The sequence below is a fragment of the Artibeus jamaicensis genome, unplaced genomic scaffold (genome assembly GCF_021234435.1).
Source record: "Artibeus jamaicensis isolate MK-2021 breed Jamaican fruit bat unplaced genomic scaffold, CSHL_Jam_final contig_402, whole genome shotgun sequence".
Classification (NCBI taxonomy): domain Eukaryota; kingdom Metazoa; phylum Chordata; class Mammalia; order Chiroptera; family Phyllostomidae; genus Artibeus; species Artibeus jamaicensis.
In genome coordinates, this window is record NW_026521818.1 from 12,096,209 (window position 1) to 12,121,901 (window position 25,693).

Consider the following 25,693-nt stretch of genomic DNA (forward strand, 5'->3'; position numbering starts at 1 on the left):
TAGAAGGTCTTCCCTATCTATATTTATTTGGAAATTAAGTGAGGATAACTTCAAACAGGCTACATCTGAATCATTCCTGACCAAAAACAGAAACAAAAAAATGCTTGGCAGCTATCATCTTGTCCCTAATTTCTTTTTCTGTTTTCTTTCATTTTCTGAGAAAAACGGAAGGTCTTGAACCAGCTCTTTCTGTAATTAGTGCTTATATCCCTTTTTAAGAAGCATGTGTGCCTGAAACACAATTTTATTAAGCAGTGTCACACTAACAGATTAATTGTAAAAGAGACTCTACACTTTAAAATTACAACTTTACAGTATAGTATTAATGTGTTTATGGGTACACATATACTAAATTAATCAAAAGTCACTATACTTTTATTATTCACAAATAAAAAGGACGAGAAGAAGAAGCATGGGTGCCTCTAAACAGTTTATTGAGTATTTCTGACTAAATTAAGACAAGGAGAAAATTAGAAACCTACCAGTCAAATTGTTTTAATAAGGAGGTTTTCATGAAGAGTGAGATATCATAATTGAGACAAGACATAATACTGTGTAAGGAAACAATGACTTTAATTTTTGGTTGATTATACTTTGGCACCAGTAGCTCTTTAATTTGTAATATAAGATACTGGAAGCAAGCACAATCTTGCTTTAATGTCAACATTTTAAAGTGAGTTCAATGAATAAAAATTTCTTAGGAGATAGAATAGAATTTACAGTGGTTGTTAATGAATTCTAAGGGTTTAAGTTTTTCCTACCTCCTTACCCCTAACCATTCACCCCACATGCTCTTCTTTTAAGATATATGAAATTTAAAGAATAATAACTCAGTCCAATGTTGCTTTCTAGTAAATTGGGTTAAAAATTAATTTAAAAAAACACCCCAAGTATTTTGCATGTTACATCTCATCTTTACTGTTTGTCATGTGATTATTCTTTCTTGATGAAGTCATTAGAGGACAACTGTGAAACCATCAAAAATTCTGTGATGGAGAAGCCAAACATCAATAAGGTACAAAAGTCTCATTCAACTGAAACTAGAAATTGCATTCTTTAACAAGAAAAACAAAGTATTGTCATTTAATTTTGGATCAGACTTTGTTTCTAATGCAATTAAATTACTATTCCCTCAATTTATTATTTTACTTTTACAAATTAAAATTGCAATCATAACATTGTTTCTATTTTATTAATAAGAGAATGCAATTTTAAAAGGAGTTGAATGTATCCTGTTTTGGCTACAGATTTTTCTGAGTACATACATCTAAAGTTCTTAATAAAATGTAATTACAATAGCCATTATGGAATTATAGTGGTAGTATTCTGTTTCTGTTTTTGCAAGTGTCACTTTTGAAGTTAAAATCTTAAGCTTTAATTTCTTAAAACATATCAAATACTATTATATAGCATTTATTTTACTGATAAAAATAGAATATAATACATTGCCCTGTATGTACTAAATACTCGTAGAGAATAATGGCACAAAGGATAAGAATTTGTATCACCATAAAATAACCACCAAATGTTCTGTGATCATATATTCAAATACAGCTTTAATTAGATTGATATATGATTCATGTGTTTCACATTTGGATTTTTAAGACCATCTCAACAGAGTAAGTTGAGATGTAAGTTTTAGGGAAAAAATTTCCCTAAAAGGTGAGGGGATTAGCCACAGAGCATACATGAAGGACCCGTGGACATGGACAGTAGTGTGGGATTGACTGTGGATGTTGGGGCAGACTAGGTGAAGGTAAGCAAAGGGGGGGAAATGGGACATCTGTAAAAGCACAAACAATAGAACATCAAAATGAAAAAAAATTTAACTCTATGAAATCCACCTCATATTATTACCCAAATATTTGGTAAAGTGGGAGAATTCTATAAAATGAATAAAAAAGACTGATTTGATGTCAAATGTTTATTATAACCAAAACCTGGTCACAATAAATATATGCAGTCTATACTTGGGAAGTTTCTAATGGCCTTTGGGAGTTTTGTGAAAATATAAATCAAACTTTTAATTAGTTAACAACGTCCCTTGCCTTATACTAATCACTAATTACTACAGTCTATGCATTATCATGAATCCTTATCCAAAGATTTTTCTTTTGACTCTGTTTATAAAATGTTAATTAGAATATTGTATTGCTATAGTCATCATGCTACATGGGAAGTCAGTCATTGTGTTTTGTTAACATTATAACCTTTTTTTGGCCAGAGTTTTTCAAGCCATGTGTGACAATTTTATTTTAAACAGCTTTATTATCTATACCTGACTTAAAATAACTGCACGTATTTATCAAAGTAGAGTTTGATTAATTTTCACATATGTGTACATGGATAAAACCATCAGCACAATCAGGGTAATTAATATAACTGCCTTAGCTGGGTATCTCAGCTGGTTGGAACGTCGTCCCAATACAACACATTGTGAGTTTGATCCCTGGTCGGGGCACATAGGAGAAGCAACCAAGGAACGCATGGATGGGCAGAGGAGCAAGTCACTGTTGCTGTCTCTGTCTCTGTCTCTCTCTTTCTTAAATCAACGAATTGATTTTTTAAAAAAAGGTAATATATCCCCTACCTCCAAAACTCTAATTTCTCCCTTGCTTTTTTCCCTCTCACCTTTGTCCTCTTTTTCTCTAGACAACTACCAATTTGTTTCCTGATGTTATTGTTTGCATTTTCTGGAACTTTTGTAAATGAAATTATGCAATATATCTTTCTTTTTTTTGTACTTTCTCAATATTATTTTCTTGAGATTCTTCCATATTGTATTTTTCAATATTTTATTTCTTTTTATTGCTGATGTGTATTCATTGTATGCCTCGGCCCGCGAGGCAGTCAACGGGGTCCGCCGATGTACCTGTAACGGATGAAGGGGGATGGGACAGGAGGCGCGAAGAATGGCAGCAAGACAAAGGATTCTGATCAAGCTGCAAATTTTATTTCAAAATGGAGGGAGTTATATAGAGGAGGGCAGTGGAGGAAGTGCAGTGGATAGGTGGCTTCAAAGCGTGCTCTAGCCTGCAATTGGCCGGGGGGTGCATGGCGGGCGCGTGATCAAGGCACTGATTGGTGTGCCACCCGCATGTCCAGGAGGGGGAGTTCCATGGCTCCTAACCGCAGCATCCTGTTATTCAGGCGCAACCTTCAGGTCGGATTGTATCAGCCTGTTTCAGGCTTATCCCAGCCCCCAACATCTCCTCCCTTATTTTTATTTTTAAGGTGAGGAGTGGACATTAACCGGCTAGGGGAGGCAGAGGTCTGGCTCCTCCTGAGCCTCGTCCCGAGCTCTGAAGCACCCTTTTCGGAGGAGAGGGTTGGGGTGCTGACCTCTATGCAAGCCAACTTGCCTTTTTATTGCTTTGAGGGCGAGGAGAATGTAGATAGGGTAGACTTTAACCGGCTGGGGGAGGCAGAGGCCTGACTCCTCCTGGGCTCATTCTGAGCTTTAGGGTACACCTTTGGGAGGAGAGGAGTTGGGTACCAACCTCGCACAAGTCAGCTTACCTCTCAGGAGACTCGAAGTGGCCGTATGTACAGGCCTCTCCTTGCAGTGCTTTGCCTTGCACCCAGCGGTGTCTATCACAGCTACTTGGCTGTGAAGCATACCTTCGAGGGATATGCTGCTCCCGCAGGAGGGGAACCTGGCAGGAATCGTGGGCTAGCACCCCAGCGGCTGTATGGCTCAGAGTCCGCTCCATGTTCTAGCATTTCTAATTGTTGATAGTGTACCTGAATAGGTCTTCCTAGTACACTGTTAAGTTGGTCTTTGATTAAGTTGGTTATACGTCTAAGAATCCAGGGAGCAAAGGAGAGGATGAGGGTGATAGAAACTAAAGGTCCTAAAGAGGGGAAGGAGGTAGGGGAGAATTCCGTTGAGTCCACCCCAAAGGGGGTGTTCGGAAAGTTCTTTTCCTTTACAGACGCAGGGTTGTCCAAATAGGGCGAGGCAGGGGTTTTGGAGTGGTCCTTCTCGTCCTCCGTCTGTCTTTAGGTATGGGAGTGTTCCAAGTAGTATAATGATGTTTATTCGGTGCGTTCTGTTTCCTGTAATAGAAAGGAGAGAGAAGTCCCTCAGGGAGTATGGCTTATCCCTGGGTTTGATTAGATGCCGGAGCAGAGGCGCATAGTCACAGAGCTCTCCTTGGCGATAGGGGCGGATGGCATTTTGGCAAGCGGGGTTGGCATTTTCATAAGCTAAGTGTTTAACGAAAGCGTTTTTACTTGCGCGTGGCCAAAGAGCCTCTCAGCTAATTCCTGTAAACGACTTATAAAATCACTGTATGGCTCATCTGGGCCTTGTCTTATTTTTGCAAGAGAAGTGGTTGCGGTACCTTTTTGTGGAAGGCGCCTTCATGCTTTAAGACCCGCGGACTGGATTTGGGTTAAAAGTCCGGGGGGGAAATTGAGCTTGTCTCTCATTGCTTTGATAGGGGGCGGAGCCAAGAAACTTAAGGATGGTCCAATTTTTAGAGGGAGGATTTTCGCATATTGCGCTGGACAAACTGTTTAGCGATGTCTTCATATTTGCTTTTCCAAAGAATAAGTCACCTCCGCTCAGCGCTGCCTTTGCTAGAAAGAACCAATCATTGGGCGTGAGCCAGCGCTCACTAAGATTTTCAATTAGGGCAAGGGGAAAAGGGAGCTGTGGGCCCATAGTGTGTTACAGCAGCTTTGACTTTTTCTAGTGTTTTAAGACTAAGTTTTTTATACGTGTGAAAATAAGCTTGGGGGTCGTAGTGTCTCTTATACTGGGCTGTGCTTCATCTATATCAGAAGGGGAGCTGTCAGAGTCTTCGGGGTCATCACTGTCAGGAAGGGGGGGTAGCTGCAGCCGCAGCTGAACTATCTACGTTCTCGGTCTTATCTGGGCGAGTCTGGGATCTAGTAACAGGGAATGCTAAAGTTTCGTGGGGAGGGGGACTGATCGTAAGAGCGGAGAGTTCATTGGCAATGGTTTTGATATCTCAGATGAAAGAGAGGGTTTCCTGAAGGAAAGGCTTTGGAAACGGAGTGAGTGCGGCGGTGGCCGCCACGCGGCAAAGCAGTGGGTGCCTTGCATGCCGCGGGCGGAATGGCGGAAGCGCCATGCACCGGAGGCGAAATGGCGGCGGCGGGTGCGTGAGAGGTACTATAAGGAGGCGGTTTGAATGGTGGAAGGACTGCCGCTACGAGCGGCGGCCAGTCGGGATTATTGTAGCGAGCGGCCTCGTACTCTAACTCTGCCTGTTCAGAGGGGTCTAACTGGTTGCCGGGGTCCTGGGAATTGTGGGGGGTGGAGCAGAGGAATAGAACTCCTGAAGGGGGAGGGTACAGAGAAGGGACTTGAGGGTCTGCATCTATTCGGATGGAAACAGAAGGACAGTTTGAAGGCGCTCGTGAGGGAGGTCGCGAAAGCAAGTCAGCATGAATGTCGGGAAGGCCGTGGACTGAGGGGGCTTTGGAGGGGGCCGGGGAGTGACTGCGGAGAATTTCTTGCCCCTCTTTGCAAAGCGCGCTGTATGTCAGGGGGAATTATTGTGGTTTTTAAGGATGTCTGTTATGAGGTTATAATAGTCAAAGGCAGTTATAGGGATAGTCTCGGGGCCAAAAACCTTATAATAGTCATTTGGACAGTTGCCTACACGGCGCCAGACGCGGGAGTCAATGCTACCCTCCTGAGGAAACCATGGGCAGATTTTAAAAACGAAAGTGAAAAAGGAATTCAAATCTTTTTACGAACTCTTATCTTGCGCACCTTGAGAGACTCTTTTAATTGAAGCGACGCACGAACGATCATGTTGTGAGCATGCCTGTCCCATGGCTGGGTCTTACCTTTTGAAATGCCGCTGTCGGGGAACGGGGGTCGTCAGGGAATACCGGCGCGCGGTTGAGTAGTCGCGGTGAGCCGGGCGAAACGCTGCGATTAAAGGGGACAGCGGTCCGCACAGGCGATCAGCGGGGCCCCACGTTGGGCGCCAGTTGCCTCGGCCCGCGAGGCAGTCAACGGGGTCCGCTGATGTACCTGTAACGGATGAAGGGGGATGGGACAGGAGGCGCGAAGAATGGCAGCAAGACAAAGGATTCTGATCAAGCTGCAAACTTTATTTCAAAATGGAGGGAGTTATATAGAGGAGGGCAGTGGAGGAAGTGCAGTGGATGGGTGGCTTCAGAGCGTGCTCTAGCCTGCAATTGGCCGGGGGGTGCATGGCGGGCGCATGATCAAGGCACTGATTGGTGTGCCACCCGCATGTCCAGGAGGGGGAGTTCCATGGCTCCTAACCGCAGCATCCTGTTATTCAGGCGCAACCTTCAGGTCGGATTGTATCAGCCTGTTTCAGGCTTATCCCAGCCCCCAACAATTGTATGGCTGGCTATACCAAAATTTGTTGATTCATTGACCTGTTGATGAACACTTAAGCTATTTCTATTTTTTAGCTATTTCAAATAAGACTGCTTAGAATATTCATGCATAAGTCTCATTCTCTTGTGTAAATGCCTAGGGGTGGGACAGTTGGATTATATTCTAGGTGCATGGTTAACACTTTAAGAAACTGCTCAAGTATTTTCGAGGGTGGTAGAAATGTTTTACATTCTCAGCAGCAAGGTATGAAATCTTAGTTGCTTCATATCCTCACTGACACTTGGTATGGTCATCAACCTTCATTTTAGCCATTCTAGTGGGTGTGTAGTAGTAGTTCATTGTGGTTTTAATTTGTATCAAGAATAAGATCATGTGCTTAATTGCCATTTGTATAAATTTTTTTGTTGAAGTATCTTTTCAAATTTGTATATATTTATTAGGTTTATGTTTTCTTAATCGAGTTTTAACACTTTGTTATGTGTTCTAAATACAAATCCTTTATACACGATAAGCAGTTTGCTTATATTTTCTTCTAGTTGCTTGTTTTTCATTCTCTACATTTTTTTAAACTACAAAAGTTCTTAATTTAAACATTGAACCTCATCAAAATTTTTTCTGTATATGGATTTTTTGATGTCCTATCTAAGAGGTCTTTGCCAAACTTAAAGTCACAAAGATTTTCTTATACTCTGCTTTGATATTTTATCATTTTACTTTTACAATTAGATCTATTGCCCACTTTGAGTTAATTTTTTATATGATGTAAAGTATGGATCACAGTTACTCTTTTAATTGTGGGTGTGTCAATTGTTCTAGTACTATTTGTTGAAAAGATTAATTTTCACTGAATTGCCTTTTCCCTTAAAAAAATCAATTGACATATATGTGTAAGTTTATTGCTGGATCCTATTTTGGACCATTGATCTGTTTGTTTTATCTTTATACTAATACCCCATTGTGTTATTGCACTGGCTGGAACTTCTAATCTGATGTTAAACAGAAATGGTGAAAGCAGACATTCCTGTCTTGGGAGAAAGCATTCAGTTTTTTGTCATTAAGTAACATGTCATCTATAGGGTTGTTGTTAAGTACCTTTTATAAGGTGAAGGAAGTTTCTTTCTATTCCTAAACTCATTGAAAGTTTTTAATCAGGAAAAGATGTTGGGTTTTGTCAAGTGCGTTTTTGTTTTGGGTTTTGTTTTTGTTTTTGTTTTTTTTGCTACTACAGTCATGCACAGTTTAAGAACAGAGATATAATCCGAGAAATGCATCATTATAAAATTCTGTGACTGAATGAAGATCATAGTGTACTTAACACAAACCTCAAAAATATATCCGACTACACACCCAGGCTCTATGATATAGCCTATTGCTCTGTAGGGGGAGAAAAATAACTTTCTATACTTCTGGCTTCTTGGCTGAGACATCCGTGTAATAAAAGACAGATTAACAGGAGAAAAACAAACAAAAGTTTAATAACTTGTCCAAAAGTTTAATAACAAGATACCAAGGAAAACTGAGTAACTAATTGCTGTAGCCACCACCTTAAATATCTTTCAGCTGAAGATAAAAGATATTGGGGATGGGTGAGTCAGTTATAGGAGGTTATCAGGATGCAGATTTAAGTATTTGCCTTCTTTCTGCATTGATAAGAATTTCTAGAGACAAAGTCATCACCCTCTTTCTGATACAGCTAGGGAGAAACTTACTAATAGGGATTTCCCTTACAAATGTAAATATCTTTTACAAAGGATAGTTTCTGCTTGAGTTTTAGAGTTCCTCCTAAGTTTACTGTTTCTTAAAATTAATCAGCCTAAAACATTTTTATGCCAAAAAGACATATTTTGGGGTGGCAAATTCTGTTACCCTACAACTTTTAAACTACCAACCTATGCAGCATGTTATTTCTCTTTGGGTTATCTCATGGCTTAAATATCATCCATAGTCTGATAACTCTTTAATCTCACTATGCCCATTTATTTCCTAAACTCCAGACTTGCATATATAACCTAATAGTTACCTCCCCTGAATGTCAAAACAGAATTTTCTGTCTTCCCCTAATCCCAACCCAAACCCACTCTTTCCCTCAATTTTGTCTCAGTAAATGGTACCCTCACTCACCCAGTTACCAGGTCTGAAAACAAGGAGTCAATCTTGCTTCATCTCTTTTATTTATATTGCAATCTCAGTTTATTTAATGAAATTCACCCTAATTCCAACCACTTGTCATTCCACCATTCCTGCTGCCCGAATCAAACCCACCACTGTGTCTGATTCAGTTACTGTCGCAGCCTCTTAGGTGGTTTCCTGGGAACTGTTCACATGTGCCTTACATTTTCCCTCGAAGCACCTAGAACTATTAAAACCCTCCAGTGGCTTTCTAGCCTTAAAATAAAAGCTGAACTCTTTATAATGGATTCTAAGACCTGTCCAAATTAAACCCTGTCTACTTCTCTAATCTCATCTCCTAACACTTACAATTGTTCTCGAAATTAAATATGCATAAGCTCTTGAGATGCTAAACACCATTCCTACCTGCATCCACCCACCAGTTGACTTTTACACAGGCCATCTTGGGCCCAGGCTACTAAAAAATGTTTTAGTAAATCTAGATGAGAGGACAGGAATATATTCCCACATTGAAGAAGCTTTTTTGAATTTCATGCCTGCAAGATCTTTCACCCCAGTGAGTGTTAAGTCTGAAGAAGCTCTGAAGATGAAACTGTTTTGTCCGCCCCACCCACCCCCCATTATTAGTATATCCCTCTTTTTCATGGAAATGAAAATGATTTTCTGTACTTTTAATTTCTTCAGAACCCAGTAGTGGACACTTAGTGGGCTTTACATACCAGGCAGAGAGGTGACTAAGTTGGAATTTTGTCATAAAATTTAAGAATCTTATTCTTTACATTCTTACTGGTTGATGGGCCTCAGCAGAGCAAGGACTTTCCTTAGAAAAGAAGTTAGCCCTCAAATAAAACAAAATAGTTAGCGAACACAGCAATTCCTTCATGTTTGTAATCAAATTGCATTTTAGATCAGAATATATTGGACATCTTTACATCCAGTAACTATGAGTTGTTTGCATAGAGCTCTTTTGGTTTAGTTATTTATAATTCTCTTTCAACTTTGCAATTATATGGTCATATCAGTTGCCATTTTTGAGAATACTGCTTAATGCTACTCAGTTCTGTGGTCAAATAATGGATGGGCAATGGTGATATTTTACCTAAATTTTGCAGGAATTAAATTTGTTGTATTCTGATTTCAAATAATTAATTCTGTATTTCACAGCAAGTTGTGAACCATTTTATAGTAATTCACTTTAAAGATTGAAGGTTAGGAAGGATAAAATAAAGTGAAATTATCCTATATTAAGCAACATTCCCAACTCTTAATAACTTCCTCCTCTTTTCCCCAGAGGTAATAAAATATTTATGTAAAGATTTTAGTAAATGCTGATTTTATACAGCACTCTTTCCTGAATTCAAAAAATTACATAATACCTCTGTAGTTAGCATAAGGTCCAATATATCTCTCTTATTTAAAGTACATTGAACCATAGTTTACTCAGCTACTAAAATGATTTCTGACATGGGCAGACCACTCTGCCTTTTGGGGTTTCAAGGGTTTTTTTAATAAATTAAATGCTATTTTAGATCAGGACTCAGTGAACTACATTCAGCAGGCCACATCCAACCGGTTCTTGTATAGGCTCTTGGCTAAGAATGGTCTTTATATTGTTACAAAGGTTGTTTTAAAAAAGAATATGCAACAGTGATATATACAACACACAGTCTACAAAACCTAAAATATGTATCATCTAATCTTTTAATATTTATACAACATTATCAAAGGATTATAATACTAAGAAATGTTGTTAACAAGTGCTACTTTAATAGTTAAACTGTTTTGGTCCTTTTAACTTAATTCACTATAACTTGGGAACATAAGCAATTAATGAAGTTGTACTTGTATGTTATACATGTCAACTATCTTATGTGAAAAAGCAAGTTTCAAAAAAATTAACTTCCCTTTGTAAAATAAATTTTGTTTGGGGGATAATGACCATGCAACATAGTACTTTTGCATTTGAAATAACTAAAGAGTTTCTGAAAATAATTTACACAAATATTAAATGATAGATTGTGTATAATATTCTTTCTATTACTAAAATCACTGTATTTTCATATTTTCTTTTTCTCCACTTAGATAGAAGCAGATTTGGGATATCCTGGAGGTAAAGCAAGAATTATTCATAAGGAATCTGATATCATCACAGCCTTTGCTGTTAATAAAGTAAGTACAGGCACTTTTCTACAAGTATTAAGTACTTAGAGTTGGAGAATGTTTCCTGTTTTGTTCGTTTGTTTGGTGTCAGTATTTTTTTTATTTAGTTATTTTTCAAGTGCAGTTTTTTTGTCTATTTCTCCCATCCCAGTCCCCCCTGCCCTGCGCTCCCCACCTCCCTCCCATTTCCACCCCCCTTAGTTCTCCTCCCTGTGTCCTTCCTATTTGTTCCTCCAAATCCCTCCCCCTTTCCCCCTTAAATTCCCTTCCCTCTCCTCTCTGGTCACTGTCCCCTTGTTCTCTATTTCAGTGTCTTTGTTTTTATTCTGCTTGCTTGTTTGCTTTGTTGTTTAGCTTCCTGTTAAAGGTGAGATCATATGGTATTTGTCTTTCAAAACCTGGCCTATTTCACTCAGCATGCTTTCCAGTTCCATGTTGTTGCAAAGGGTAGGAGCTCCTTCTTTCTCTCTGCTGCATAGAATTTCTTTTTTCCCCAAACTGCTTCCCACTCCTAAAATTGCAATCTGAATAAATTCTTTATTTTATAAAATGATTATATTGTTTGATAATTTTTATTTTAAATATGTAGCAGATAAAATGTTTTATTACTATACAGAGAGAAGTATCAAGTATTTACATATGTGATAGCCTTTAGAGTTTCTACAACACATAAGGGTTACCCAAATAAAACGTTTTTTATTTTCCTTATTTGAACGTGTTGAATACGGGTCTTAATATGAGATCAAATTTAAGCTTATGTGACTCAGAGGAATTCTCCCTCTTTGACTTACAGCTGTAATAGCTGTCCAACTAGAGTGTTTACTTTGTATTCCTTAGCCTTCTGCTCAATATCTTCCTTAGAGGTCTAGGTTGAAATTTGTCTTAATCATTTTCCTCTTCTACTTACCTGTTTGCTTTACTGTAGAGTTTACAGCGATTTCTAGAAATTCTTGTTTCCTTTTATTTTCATTAACTTAAAGGATATATATGAGGTATGTCCAGAAAGTATCCAGCCATGCACTAGGAAAAAATAGAGGCATTTATTTAAGAAGATACAAATTACAAGACACTGTACACAGGACACCTTAGTCCCCCTCAAAGTTATCACCTTATTGAGGAAATCTGTTTCATTGGTAGTGGTTTGAATCAAGTCATTAGCAACTAAAGCACAATGTTCATTCTGCTCTAATAGTAGAAGCTGCGGAACGAGTTTTGCTGCGATATATTTCATGCCAAGATCCTGTGTCAAAATTTCAGACACAGCAGTTTTTGGAATCCCCAGATCAGCCTCTAGTTCTCACACTGTCAATTGCTGATCTTTGTGGATTCCAACCCATACATGTTCAACATTCTCAGATGTTCTACTTGTTGCAGGGCTTCCAGAATGTGGATCACTTTCAACAGATTCTCATCCATCTTTGAAGTGTTTGTGTCACACTTTTATTTGTGCTGCACTCAGTGCATTGTCCCTGAAAGCCTTTTAAAAATGATTAAGACAAATTTCAACCTCTAGTTTCTGCAGAGGAATGTTCAAATTTCATGCAAAATTCGATGCAGATTTGTTGCTCTACTTGTTCTGTCATTTTTAGTGCAACAGCCACACAGTATACACACTCACTCACCAGCTTCTACAGCCCCCACTGACTAGTACAGTGAAATCATCATTGTTCATGCATGTGCATTTCCAGTCCACTTGGCTGCCAGGTTACATCAGTGTCTTACAAACCATTCTTGTTACGTTAACAATGGCTGGACATTTTCCAGACCAACCTCTTATATTCTTTTTCATGTATTTTTAATCTAAACACAAGTTTTAAATATTAGTTAGATATATATCCTATGGCATCCATTCAACAGTCTTTTCCCCAATAGGTTCTGTCTCTTTCTGTGCTATGCATCTCTTTTCTTTGATTTCTCCTAGCTAGTTCCTTTGTCATTCTATCATATCTTTTTTAAATTTTATTTTATTTTAATTGTTGTTCAAGTACAGTTTTCTGCTTTTTACCCCCATCTCAGCCCACCCCCTAGCCCTCCCTACCTCCCTCCCATCTCCACCCCCCTTTGTTATTGACCATGTGTCCTTTATACTAGTTCCTTCAAACCCTTCTCCCTAAAATTCCCTATCTTTTTATGAATCCTTTGTCTCATTTCCCTCATAAACATCTTCCCCTGAACAATGACTAGTTCTTATCAAGACAGGCAGGTTTGGAAACAGGCTTTAACTGGGCAGTTCTCATGTTGTAATATAGTATATACATGTCAAATACAAATACGAAATTATTATTAGCACCCAGTAAGTACCTTCCTTCCCCTGAAGGAAATATGATTTTAAATGTTCTGTGCTATAAAACAAACTAGAATTTTACTTTTTGTGGGGGAGGGATGTATATGAGCAACTAATAATGAATAATCATCTACATATATAAAGTCTGCCATTTAGTGTGTAATAGTGTACCTGTTTAATTTTTATTCCTCCAGATTTGTTACATTTGTAGCTGAGCAATAATACCTTTTGCTTTACATTGCATTATTTAAAAATGCCAAAGAGACTGAACTTTCCCCATTTGTTTAGTTGTGAATTATTTGTCAAAAACTGTGAAGGATCTGAGATATTTCCGTGCATATAAGCTAACAAGTTATCTTCACAGTTTAATCGATACGGTTAAAACGTACAAGACTTCTGGACCAGAAACAAAGGATAGTTTAATTCTGGTAGCAAAAGCAATAGCCATGTTGCGCTGGTTCCTAAGCTATAATTCCAAAGTGACAGGGCAAGGGCTGGATAATACCTGCACAGAAAGTGGTTTGCATTTATGGGAGAGAAACACTGAGTTTAGGGAGCTCAATTTTTTTTTTTCCGGTGATAGTAAGCACACCTCCCCATTTTTTTGGAGGGAGAGACAATAGCTATATTAAAGTCCTAGATATAGGACTTTGCTGTAGAATAAAGGGCAGTCAGTGACTCACTATCAAGATATTAGAAGAGACCCAGAAAGAATTATCTCCCAGTGGTCTAGTTACATCCTTTTTTCATTTACGTCTGGGGTCTCAGGTTTTTTTCTAATTAGTTTGTATTAGCATTTTACATAATTACATAATCCTCTTTTCTCTTTGTGGTCAGTATCTTTCCATTCTCTTGTTTAGAGTTTACATTTTTAACTCATAGATATTTAATCTGACCAACTTTTCATTTATGGTCCTTTTTGGCACACTGATACCATCCTTTTCCTATCCCTACACTTTATGATTCTTTCCTAGATTCTGCTTTTCTTACTTAAGATTGAAAGGCTTTAGGTAAAAGTGATATTACAGTATCTTGTTTGAATAATTCACCATACTTTCTTTCCTTTGGTGTTCCTTGTCTCCCTCATCTTTCTCTATCTTCCAGGACTCCTGTTTTCATCAACATCTCCCTCCCCAGTTCTAAAAACTATGTAAACCTTGAAGAGATTGTACCATGCTAGTAATACTAGAGAGGCAGTGCTGGAATAAAGTAGAACATCCATCACCACTTATAGCTAGCTTTCTGTTGGATGTTCTTGAATTCATAGAACAAAAACATATCTCTAAGCTCAAGCTGATGATTGTTACACTCAAAGTTTAATTTTTTTAATAATTCATTTGGAAGGATACTGTATATCCTTATACTGTATATCCTTCTGTTACTGTCTCTTGAGGCTGTTTTGTAGTTTTCTTTTTCAAAAGTAGCTCATATATATCTTGTGCTATATTATTTTAAAAATTACCATATGATTTCTTTTTCAGGCAAATAGAAACTGCATAGCAATTGCTTCAAGCCATGATGTCCAAGAACTGGATGTTTCTGGAATTCTGGCTACACAGATCTATACTTGGGTAGATGATGACATAGAAATGGAAATCAAAGGGTATCCTTATACTTTGTTTTTATTTAGTAACATTGCAATTTGAATGATGATTCCACAGGACTTTAACTTTAAAAAGATTTTCTAAAGGAATATTTTTAGTTTATAAGTGGAAGCTGACATGCTAAAAGTAAAGAGGAGGGTGTTAGGAACGCTAAAGGAGGTAATTGAGGCTTGAAAGAGAATAAGTGAAGGGATCTGAAATTATTTGCCTATGAAGTTATTGTCTCTGAATTTGTCTATGAATTATTGAGATAAGAGCCGAAAACTATTTTATTTTATTAGTTTATTTTTTAATCCTCACCTGAGGACATTTTTTTTTCATTGCTTTTAGTGAGAGGGTGGGAGAGAGAGAAAGAAAAACATGGATTGGCCACCATCTCCAACATCCCCACCCGGGGATCAAACCTGTGCCTGAGTATGCACACTGACCAAGAATGAAACCCATGACCCTTTGGTCCACAGGACAATGCTCCAACCAACCGAGCCACCAGCCAGGGCAAAAGACAATTAATTTTAAATGAAAACTAAGTCATATGTTAGAACTTTCGATTATATAGAACTAAAAAAAATCGTTTGCTTTCATTCTTATTGGCATTCCTTTGTAGGTCAGAAGATTTCTTGGTTATACATGCTCCTGATGATTTAACCACTGTGCAAGGTACAACCCCATATACACATAGCAGTCCTGGTACTCCAATCAACATGCCATGGCTTGGTAGTACACAGACTGGCAGAGGAGCATCTGTGGTATGTAAAACTAAAAACATTTGTATATAAATATCCAATTTTTTCCTTGGCATTAAAGGATGTTTTAATCAATCTGATCTGGAAATTCTTAACTTTTTCATAAGTCATACTTTTGTGAATTGGAAATTTTGATTGTGAGGAGTATGTTTTCATTTTTAAAAGATAAAAAAAATTTAAGATTCTTTTTTTCTGAAAAATTTTATTTATTTATTTATTTATTTAAATTGATTATGCTGTTACAGTTGTTCTATTCCCCCCTTCATTCCCCTCCACCCTGCCCCCCCCATTCCCACCATTACCCCCCTTTAGTTTATGTCCATGTGTCTCAAGTCCTTTAGGTTCTATATTTCCCATGCTATTCTTGCCCCCCCCATCTATTTTCTATCTACTGTCTATGCTACTTATTTTCTGTACCTTCTCCCCCCATCTCCTCCTCCCACTCCCCTGTTGCTAACCCTCCTTGAGATCTTCATTTCTATGTTTCCACTCCTGATCTAGCTGTCCTTTTAGTTTGCTTTCGTTTTAGGTGTGGTTGTTAATAACTGTGAGCTTGTTGTCCTTTCACTGTTCATGTTTCTTTAACTTCTTTTTCTTAGATAAGTCCCTTTAACATTTCATAGAATAAGGGCTTGGTGATGATGAACTCCTTGAATTTGATCTTATCTGAGAAGCACCTTATCTGTCCTTCCATTCTAAATGAAAGTTTTGCTGGATAGAGCAATCTTGGTTGTAGGTCTTTAGATTTCATGACTTGGAATATTTCTTTCCAGCCCCTTCTTGCCTGTAAGGTCTCTTTTGAGAAATCTGCTGACAGTCTGATGGGGACTCCTTTGTAGGTGATTGTCCCCTTAGCTCTTGCTGCTTCTAGGATTCTCTCCTTCATTTTAATTTTGGCTAATGTAATTATGATGTGCCTTGGTGTGTTTCTTCTTGAGTCCAACTTTTTTGGTACTCTCTGAGCTTCTTGGATTTCTTGGAAGTCTATTTCCTTTGCCAGATTGGGGAAATTTTCTTTTATTATTTGTTCGAATAAGTTTTCCACTGGTGGCTGTGCCTTTCCCCCTTCTGGTACCCCTATAATTCGGATATTGGAGCGTTTAAAGATGTCCTGGAGGTTCCTAAGACTCTCCTCATTTCTTTGAATTCTTGCTCCTTGACTCTTTTCTGTTTGGCCATTATTTGCTTTCTTCTGGTCCACTCCATTGATTTGAGTCCCAGTTTCCTTTTCATTGCTATGGGTTTCCTGTGGAATTCCATTCATTTCCATTAGTTTAGCCTTCATATGTTTCTCTAATTTGTGGCTATAATCAACCAGATCTGTGAGGATCCTGATGACCAGTGTTTTAAACTGTGCATCTGAGAGTTTTGCTATTTCTTTGTCGCTTAGATTTATCTCTGGGGCTTTGAGGTCTTCTTGCGACATTTTTGGTCTGTTCTGGCCCTTTAAGTGTGAGAAGCGGCGCCTTGGACTCCCAGGTCGCTGGGTTGTGACGCTGTATGTGGAGGCGTGGTCAGAGCGGGGAAATGGCGGCACCCTCTACTGCCGCGGCCGGTCCAACCGCCCACTCCCTCGCCTGTCCGCTCGCGCGCAAATAGGCGACCGCAGTCAACACGCAGCACCGCCTCCCCACTGTCTCCTCTGCAGTCGCTCACCTGGTGGGTTGCTCCGTCGCTCACTAGGTCCAATCCTGCGTTTGGAACCCGTGTGTCTGGATTCGCACGTCTGGATTCCGCGCCTGGGTCCGTCCGACCGAGTCCTCCTGTGCAACCCCTCACCAGACGCCGGTTTCGCCCCTTACTGGTCGGGCTGAAGAATTTGTTGTTAACGGACTTCTGAAAAGTTCAATTTTCCGTGTTCTGGTTGTGTTTTCTGATGCTAATATTTAGTTGTACCTAAACTTGGTTGTGTGAGAAGGCACGGCACATCCACCTATACCTCCATCTTGGCGGAAGTCCCTGAAATTTTTATTTATTTATTTTTAGAGGGAGAAAGAGAATGAGAGAAACATGACTGTGTGGTTGCCTCTCATACGCCCCCTACTGGAGACCTGGCACACAACCCAGGCATGTCCCCTGAGTGGGGATCAAACCAGTGACCCTTTGATTCACAGGCTGGCACTCAATCCACTGAGCCACACTGGCCAGGGAAAATATGTTAAATAAATATTTAAAAGTCAAAGAGCTGTATTTTAAGTAATAATTATTTGGAACTTACTGGTGCAAATCAGCAAGCTACGGTCTATGGGTTAAATTCTACCCACCACTTGTTTTTGTATAGATAACATACTAAGAATAGTGCTTATGTTTTTCAGTGGTTGAAAAAAAACAAAAGAAAAATGGTATTTCATGACACATGACAATTATGAAATTCAAATTTCAGTATCTATAAATAAAGTTTTATTGGAATATAGCGATAGTCATTAGTTCCTATTTTGCCTATGAATGCGTTGATGCTACAATAGCAGAATTAAGTAGCCAAGACAGAGACCATATGCCTATAAAGCCCAAAACATTTATTATCTGGTCCTTTACAAAAATGTTTGCTAACCCCTACCCTAGATAATATTTGTAATAGATATCTCCTAACACCTATGTTATATTAATATACATCCATATTAAGTATAACATTTTTTAATGCTGAGATAAATATATTACTCTTTAACAAATGAAAACAATATAATTGTGTTAAATTTAAGCAAAGTATAAGATGCAGATGAGCTGAAAAAGAATTTTTCTGTAGTAGCGGAAGATCTTCTTGAGCCCTGGTTACCAAAGATGTGATCCAAGTTAAATCTTCACAAAATTCCTTTACCGATACTTAGGGTATTGGAATTGATAAATAGAATCAAAGAAACCTAGCACCTTAATTTTCTCAGTGGCTTTCTAGGTAGTAGAGTTTTTGTTTTTATTTTTCAGTTCCTTTGACCAAAAAGAAAAAAATTTTTCATTAATTAGTAAGGGTAGTTATTTAAATGTAGGCTAATCATATCTGATTAATAATATCTGATAGTATTTTAATAATATCTGATATTTTAATATCAGATAGTGCTATTAATATTACTCTTTTAATAATATCTGATAATACTTTATTCTGAAGGCAATTCCTTTATTGCTCATATCACCTTATTCTTTGAGATGTCTGTTACAGCTGTTATAACTACTACTATTTATTCTTCAGATGAGCCTGAGATCCACAAAGGTTAAGTGATTTAATTCAGATGACTATCTCAAATTTGAGATAGAGCTTGTATTAGAGTCCTCCATTCCTTTTAGCTGATTGATTTCAAATAGTAATGTTTTAAAATTAATAGAATTATTTTTATCCTCACCCAAGGACATTTTTCATTGCTTTGAAAGAGAGTGAGAGAATCATCAATGTAAGAGAGAAACATCAGTCAGCTCTCTTCTTGTATGCACCCTGACTTGGAATTGAACCTGCAACCTGGGTATATGCCCTGATCAGGAATTGAGCCCACAATCTTTTGGTCTACAGGATGATTCTCCAACCAACTGAGCCACATGGCCAGGGCAATTGAATTTGAAAAGCCATCTAGCAATTATTCAAATGAGTGACCTGGTCATTAATAGTTATTTTTTCAATTGACAGATATATTAAAATTCTCTTATAAAACCTATTAATATCTTCTACAGGGAAACTTAGATATAATATATAAAATATATGAAAAGAAATAATAGACTTTTTTCCAACTCAAGTTTCAGAGACTACAGTATGGTTCTTTCTGTAACAGCTTTGCTGATCTTTCTGCTTCCACACTTGCTTCCTCTGTTCTGTACACAACAACCAGAGCTGCTGCTTTCCAAAGCATCATTCAATTTGTCACTCCCCTGCTTAACACTTTCAGATTTTTCACTACTGCTTGGGGAAAAAAAACAAAAACAAGCCCTAAACGTGGCCTCGAAAACCCTATGCGATTTGCCTCTGGCAGCCTCAGCTCCCTTCATTGCACACCTGATTCTTTTTGCTCTACTTACAGTGGCCTTTTTTCTGTCACTGGAACACATCAAGTTCATTGCCATGTCAGAGCTGTGCCTTGCACTCTGCTTAAAATGCTTTTTCTGGTTTACCTTTCAAATCTTAATTTAGATTTCCCCTGCTTACCTAGTGAAGGCATCTGTCCCTCCCAACTCTATTCACAGTCACCCTGCGTCATTTTATCATCTTTGTAGCCTTTATCAATTTTAAAATTATCTATTTTGGGGGGTGTCTTTTTTTATACCCTCTGGAATGTAAGCTCTTTGAGAGGTTACTTTATGCCTGCCTTATACACTGATGACCTCTAATTAAAATGGCATTTAGCATATAGTAGGTGCTCAGAAAATATTTTACACTCCAAAGCATTATAATACAGAAATAACCACTGTCATTCCTCTTGGGACTGAATTTTCTTCCTATTCAAAGAAGGACATATTTTTAGTTGAGCACATTGTGATTTGTAAACATAAGTATTTGTATTTCCTCCTTATTCAAAAAGACACTGATATAATATATACTTTTTAATATGGATCTTCTCAAGTAATTAACTTTTTCCCCTTATAATGTTTCACATCTGCTTTCATAAACTTTTTAAAGTTGTGTTTGTGTACTTTTTCCCTTATCATTTTCATTTGATAATCGAGTCAGAAAATATCATTTAGGAAAAAGGTAAAAGAAAGAATGGGAATCTTCAGACATTTCTCTAAGAGGAAGATAAGATTTAAAGATGAAATTTATTAAACACAATAGCTGGTTTTCACTTTTTGTGGAGAATTGTTAAAATATTTTCTTTATTCCATTGTTTTATTGAATAATGAATACTAACAAAAAAGAACACTTGTTATAACCAACTTCTGCTTTATCGGCATATTATTTATATCTCTATATCTTTTAGTGTTTCTATCCCTTAGCATATCTGCTGGATAATCTCTTCCCTCCCAAATAAATCCCCACTTTCCTCACTGCTTCAGTCTAATTGGACAATTTAAAATGAAAAGCAAAAATAGCAACAAGTGTGCATGAGACTGATGCTACAGACGGGGTAAAATATAACTGTAGTTGTGGTTCTGTGTAAATTAAAGTGATCTCTTTATTTCCACATACATATTTCACTTTTATGTGGCAGGCTTTGTAAATCATTCAAAACATGATTTACAAATGGGTTAATAAACAGTTCCAAATTATCAACTAAAAATTTATACAATTTTCTGTTTACCTCTTTTTTTTTGTTTTCACATGCTTCTGCCTGTCTTTATTACCTTATACTGTTCAGGATTATTCCAATAAATTTAATGGGATCAGAAAAGAATTGGCGAGAAAGGAGGTAAGACTAAATACTCAAGGAGAATTTGTTCCTAGAGGCTAGTCAGTGATGCAGAAAATGTATGTACATTTATGTGTGAGAGCTGAGCTACTAAAGTTAATTTCTGTTACCATGTTTAGTGTTTTTACCACTTGGAATTATAGAATCACATATAAATAAATGTTATTTGAATTTCATGTCACAAGTAAAAAATTATTAATACTACTATTGTAACTAAAAGAGTCACTTTCTTTGTTAACAGATGATTAAGAAAGCCATTAATAATGTCAGAAGAATGACTTCTCATCCCACTCTTCCTTACTGTAAGTTGATAATTATTTGCCATTATTCTAAGTAATTTAAAGGAAGCTTTTAGTTTAAATCAAAAGATAGTCAACATTTATTTTACTTTTTTGTAGAGAGTATTTGCTAGCAAATAGGATCTTCATTTCAAAATTGGATAAAAACATTTTCCTAAATTAATAGAGAAGCCTAACATAATATAGTAACTTTTTAGCATTTTGACTACATATTTTCAAGTCAGCACACTTTATGTTTTAACATTTCTGGACTCTTCACACAATGTTAAGTTGTAGTTGATAATTTTCTTAAGTAGATCACTACCATCTTTTATTACAAAAATCAGATCCATATCTTGGTCATTTATTACTTCGTCATAAGCAGTTTTTGTATTTTATTAAAATTATGTCATTTTGTCTTTTATCAGACACTAGTAGTAAATATAGGACATGGTTAAGTTCTTCTAAGGCAGGGTATATTTATTTTGAGTTAATGTTTCTGGAATCTCAGAAGTTTTTCTTCCTTTAACAAAGAACTTAATGGGGAGCTTATTGGAAGTACTGACACAGAAAAAATAATAGAGAATTTAAAAATTAACTGGTGGGTAGGAATATTAACTCACATGTCAATATTCCTATTGGCATGTGAGCATTCCAATTTTTTAAAAATAATTTTTAAGTTTTCCTGCCACTCTAACAAAATTAGAGCATGTTCATTAAGAGGTATTCATGTCCCTCCAATTTAATAACCTACAACAATTTTACTACCTTTTTTGAGAGACATTCTGATATAATATAATTAAAACCAATATTCTTTTCAATTTAATTATTATTTTTAATCCTAAGCATCTATTATCAAAATTGTACACCAATGTTCAATAAAAGGGTTCAAGAGAATCATATATTTAAAATGAAGAGAGTAGTTTATATTATTTATACTAGAGAAGTAAAACATAAAAACTAGTCTGTTTTTACTACTTTGAATTTATTCAGCACTAGAAGTATGTTTTCTACCCACAATCTAATGTGAAGTGAAAACTAAGAACCAGTTACGAAGCACAGAGAGCAAGGAGTCAAATGTGTTTCATATACAAGCTTAAATAATGTTACTCCCACAGCAAAAAACATTTGGTGTTGCATATAAATTTATCCTGCCGCTATGCACTAGGGTTTGGAAGTGTCCTTAGATATGGAAGGGACTTGTTCTTCTCATCCCCATAGCATGTTCTGACAGGTGACTAGTTTGTAGGAAATATTCTTTACCTCAATCTCATACATATAAATAAAGAGATCCCTAGTTTTGAAGGCAATTTATGGACATATTTTCAGTCACTAGGTAACATCAGATCACTTCTGTCTTGGTATAAGTACTTTCTTCAGAGAAGTACTGTAACTGACAGATTAAGAGATTTGAAAAATTAAAAGCCAATTAATCAGTGGATTTTATTTCAGGCTATCTTTTCATGCCGTGAACAAGTCCCACAGATAGTGATTTAGTTAAACAATAAACACTTTTTATGTGGAAATACTATGAGAGAGGATTTTTTAAAATTGTACTCAGAATTTCAGATACCTCATAATAGTTTATTCCTTTGGAGTAGATCTTTAAAACATCTTAGTTACTAGAAACCACTATTTTTTTACTTCTAACCCATGGAAAATTTTAGAAGTTAGGCAAATGGGTTGGATTAAAATAGAAATGGGAATCTTAAAAGGACTTCCTTTTTTAAAGTTATTAACTTATTAATGTTTTTCTCTTTATAGCTAACTTGTGTCTTACCACTTTGATATAATACTCTTCAGTTGCTAATAAGAGATATGTGCTCAGACAGCCTGATTATGGGTGCCTTTATCTTGTTCTTTAAAATCTTAGTTTATAAAGTCTTTAATAAACTATTTTATTTTATTTTATATGTCAGATACTAATAATTAGGGATTTTTCTCAAATAATTAAAACTAAGAATAATATTAGAAATTTTTGAGTGTTTTTAAACATAACTAGCCCAGTTTATAATTTTTTGAATAAGCACAGCTAGACTACTGTAGAGCTAACATCCTAGTCTCAAGAATTCTACCCACCAGGGTTAAAACATTTCAAATACAGTTGAAGCCCATTTCTTTTAAATAGATGATAAGGAATAAGGAAACTTGACTCATATATGACTAATAATGTGCTAGATCTTTATATATATTAATAAAATTTCTCATGATGTATATACCTTATAAATACTAATAATTACACTTAGTATAAATTAAGTCCTAAAGTATCATTATTCTCCTTCTACAGGAAGGGAATAGGCTCAGATTAAAATAAGTTTTCTAGTATCACACAATTAGTAAATGGTGAAGTGAAGAATTAGTAATCATTTACCTTGTTCATATTTTTCAGTGAAACAAATAACCTATTTGAGATATCAAGTAAATCAGAATAACTGTTAGAAATGTATTCAATCATGACATTCAAGGCCTTCTACAGTATTTTTGTTCTAGAAAAAATGTATAAATTAAAAATTTTAACAGTATGACTGATAAGAATTAGCTCTTTAGTAATCTCAAGAATTTAAATGGTCAAAAGCTACTTATTAAAGGCTACTAAAACTTTACTGTGATAATTTCAAAAGAAAAATTTTATAGAGGTCCGATTCGATTGCTTCTGCTTTGTGTTACTGTATGTTCTCAGTCACATAAAAGTACATCATATAACTATGTTTTTAAGATTAAGAGTATTCAAGTGAAATTTCATACAAAGGTAAATTCATGTATATTGATCTATGATTCATTTCTTAGTGGTTTCTTTCATAAAGATTTTCACTTTGGATTAAAAAATAAATTTTCAAAGATTCATAAAATACGTTTATAATATTTCCCCTTTTACAATGCAGATCTGACAGGAGCTCAAGATGGAAGTGTCAGAATGTTTGAATGGGGCCACTCTCAACAGATAACCTGCTTTCGATCTGGTGGCAATTCAAGAGTTACAAGAATGAGATTTAACTACCAGGGGAATAAGGTAGTGTATAAAAATACAGATGGGAAAATGGTTTGATTATGTTGGAGGTTTATATATACAACTGGTTTGAGTTTCTGAAGACGACAGCTCAGTGAGCTCATGGTAAAGCATTAATCTATATGAATTCTTTTTAATTTTCCAAGAACACTTAAATTCATTAGAATCTTCCTGGAAGAAGATTGTATATCTGCCTATTAAAATTCACTTAAATGATACTTAAGGACCCAATGATGATAGGAGCACATTATATTACACATTTTTAATTAAACACTTTGTTTTTCCACTGGAACCTATTCAAAGTGTGGTCAAATACCAGGTAACAAGGGACATCTCAGAACTTCTTACAAATTCAGATTATTGACTCTTATTTCAGACCTGCCGAATCACTCCCTACATTTTAACCGTATCTCTAAGTTTTTAGAAACACTGCTCCGGAATCAGGCCACTGTTTTGTAAATAAAGTATTTTTTGGAACACAGCTACTCCTTTCACTGTTTGCTTTCCATGATTACACTTTTTCACTAGAACACCACAGTTCAGGAGAACAAAGTCTTTACAATTGGCAGGCCTCAAATATTTATTATGTGGTTTTTAAAGAAAAAGTTTGCCAATGCCATTCTAGGACATATTTTAATGTTTTCACTTCCCATGATCCTACTTTCCTCAAACTGCCTCTCTCTACTCCTCATATTGCACTAGCACTTTATTTTTTTAATCATTTTTTATTTTTCAATTACAGTTGAGATACAATATTATATTAGTTTCAGGTGTGCACCCCAGTGCTCAGACATTATATAACTTACTAAGTGATCATCCTGATAAATCTCGTACCCATCTGACACAAACATAGATACCAGAATATTATTGACTATATCCTGTACTGTACTCTATACCCTATGACTATTCTGTAACAACCAATTTGTACTTCTTAGTCCCTTCACCTTTTTCACTCATCCTTCTAATACCCCACCCATTTGGCAACCATCAAAACATTCTCTGTATCTATGAGTCTGTTTCTGTTCTGCTTGTTTATTTATTTTTTTAGATTTGATTGTGGATAGATATTTATTTATTGGCATTTTATTCACATTTTTTGTCTTTTTTTCTTATTCTCTTAAAGAAGACCCTTAACATTTAATGTAATACTGATTTGGTGGTGAACTCCTTTAGCTTTTTCTTGTCTGGGAAGCTCTTTATCTGTCTTTGCATTCTAAATGATATCTTTGCTAGACAGAATAATCTTGATTGTAGGTCCTTGCTTTTCATCACTTTGAATATTTTTTGCCAGTTTCTTCTGGCCTGCAAAGATTCTATTGAGAAATCATCTGATAGTCTTACCAGAACTCCCTTGTAGGTAACTAACTGCTTTTCTCTTGCTGCTTTTAAGATTCTTTCTTTCTCTTTAACTTTTTGCATTTAAATTATGATGTGTCTTTTTGTGAGCCTCTTTAGGGTTCATCTTGTTTGGGACTCTGCACTTTCTGTACTTACCCAGGTTAGGGAAATTTTTTTAAATAGGTTTTTAATTTCTTGTTCTCTTAAATATCCTTCTGGTAGCCTAATGATACAAATGTTGGTATGCTTGAAGTTGTCTCAGAGGCTCCTAGAGCCCTGTCCTTTGTTTGTATTCTTATTTCTTTTTGTTGTTCTGATTGGGTGTTTTTGCTTATATTTCAGATCAATGACTTGATTTTCACCTTCATGTATTCTATGTTGATTTCCTGTAAGTTATTCTTCATTCAGTTACTATACCCATTACTTCTGACTGGTTCTTTTTTATGATTTCCTTGTCCTTTTTTATACTGTTG

At 36.4% G+C, this 25,693-nt stretch overlaps 1 protein-coding gene across 7 annotated transcripts in view; it reads left to right on the forward strand.

Moving 5' to 3' along the window:
• DMXL1 (Dmx like 1) overlaps window positions 1-25,693 on the forward strand; it is a 168,612-nt gene that overhangs the window by 117,540 nt on the left and 25,379 nt on the right. For 2 of the 7 annotated variants that reach the window (XM_053665319.1, XM_053665316.1), the window contains 7 exons: window positions 953-1,015; window positions 10,568-10,654; window positions 14,411-14,532; window positions 15,138-15,279; window positions 20,547-20,597; window positions 20,839-20,899; window positions 23,758-23,885. In XM_053665319.1, coding sequence (XP_053521294.1) covers window positions 953-1,015; window positions 10,568-10,654; window positions 14,411-14,532; window positions 15,138-15,279; window positions 20,547-20,597; window positions 20,839-20,899; window positions 23,758-23,885 — 654 coding nt within the window. Of the gene's footprint in view, window positions 1-952; window positions 1,016-10,567; window positions 10,655-14,410; window positions 14,533-15,137; window positions 15,280-16,924; window positions 17,876-20,546; window positions 20,598-20,838; window positions 20,900-23,757; window positions 23,886-25,693 lie in introns of those variants that run through there. The other 5 variants (XM_053665321.1, XM_037161533.2, XM_037161532.2 and 2 more) reach the window with 4 other exon arrangements.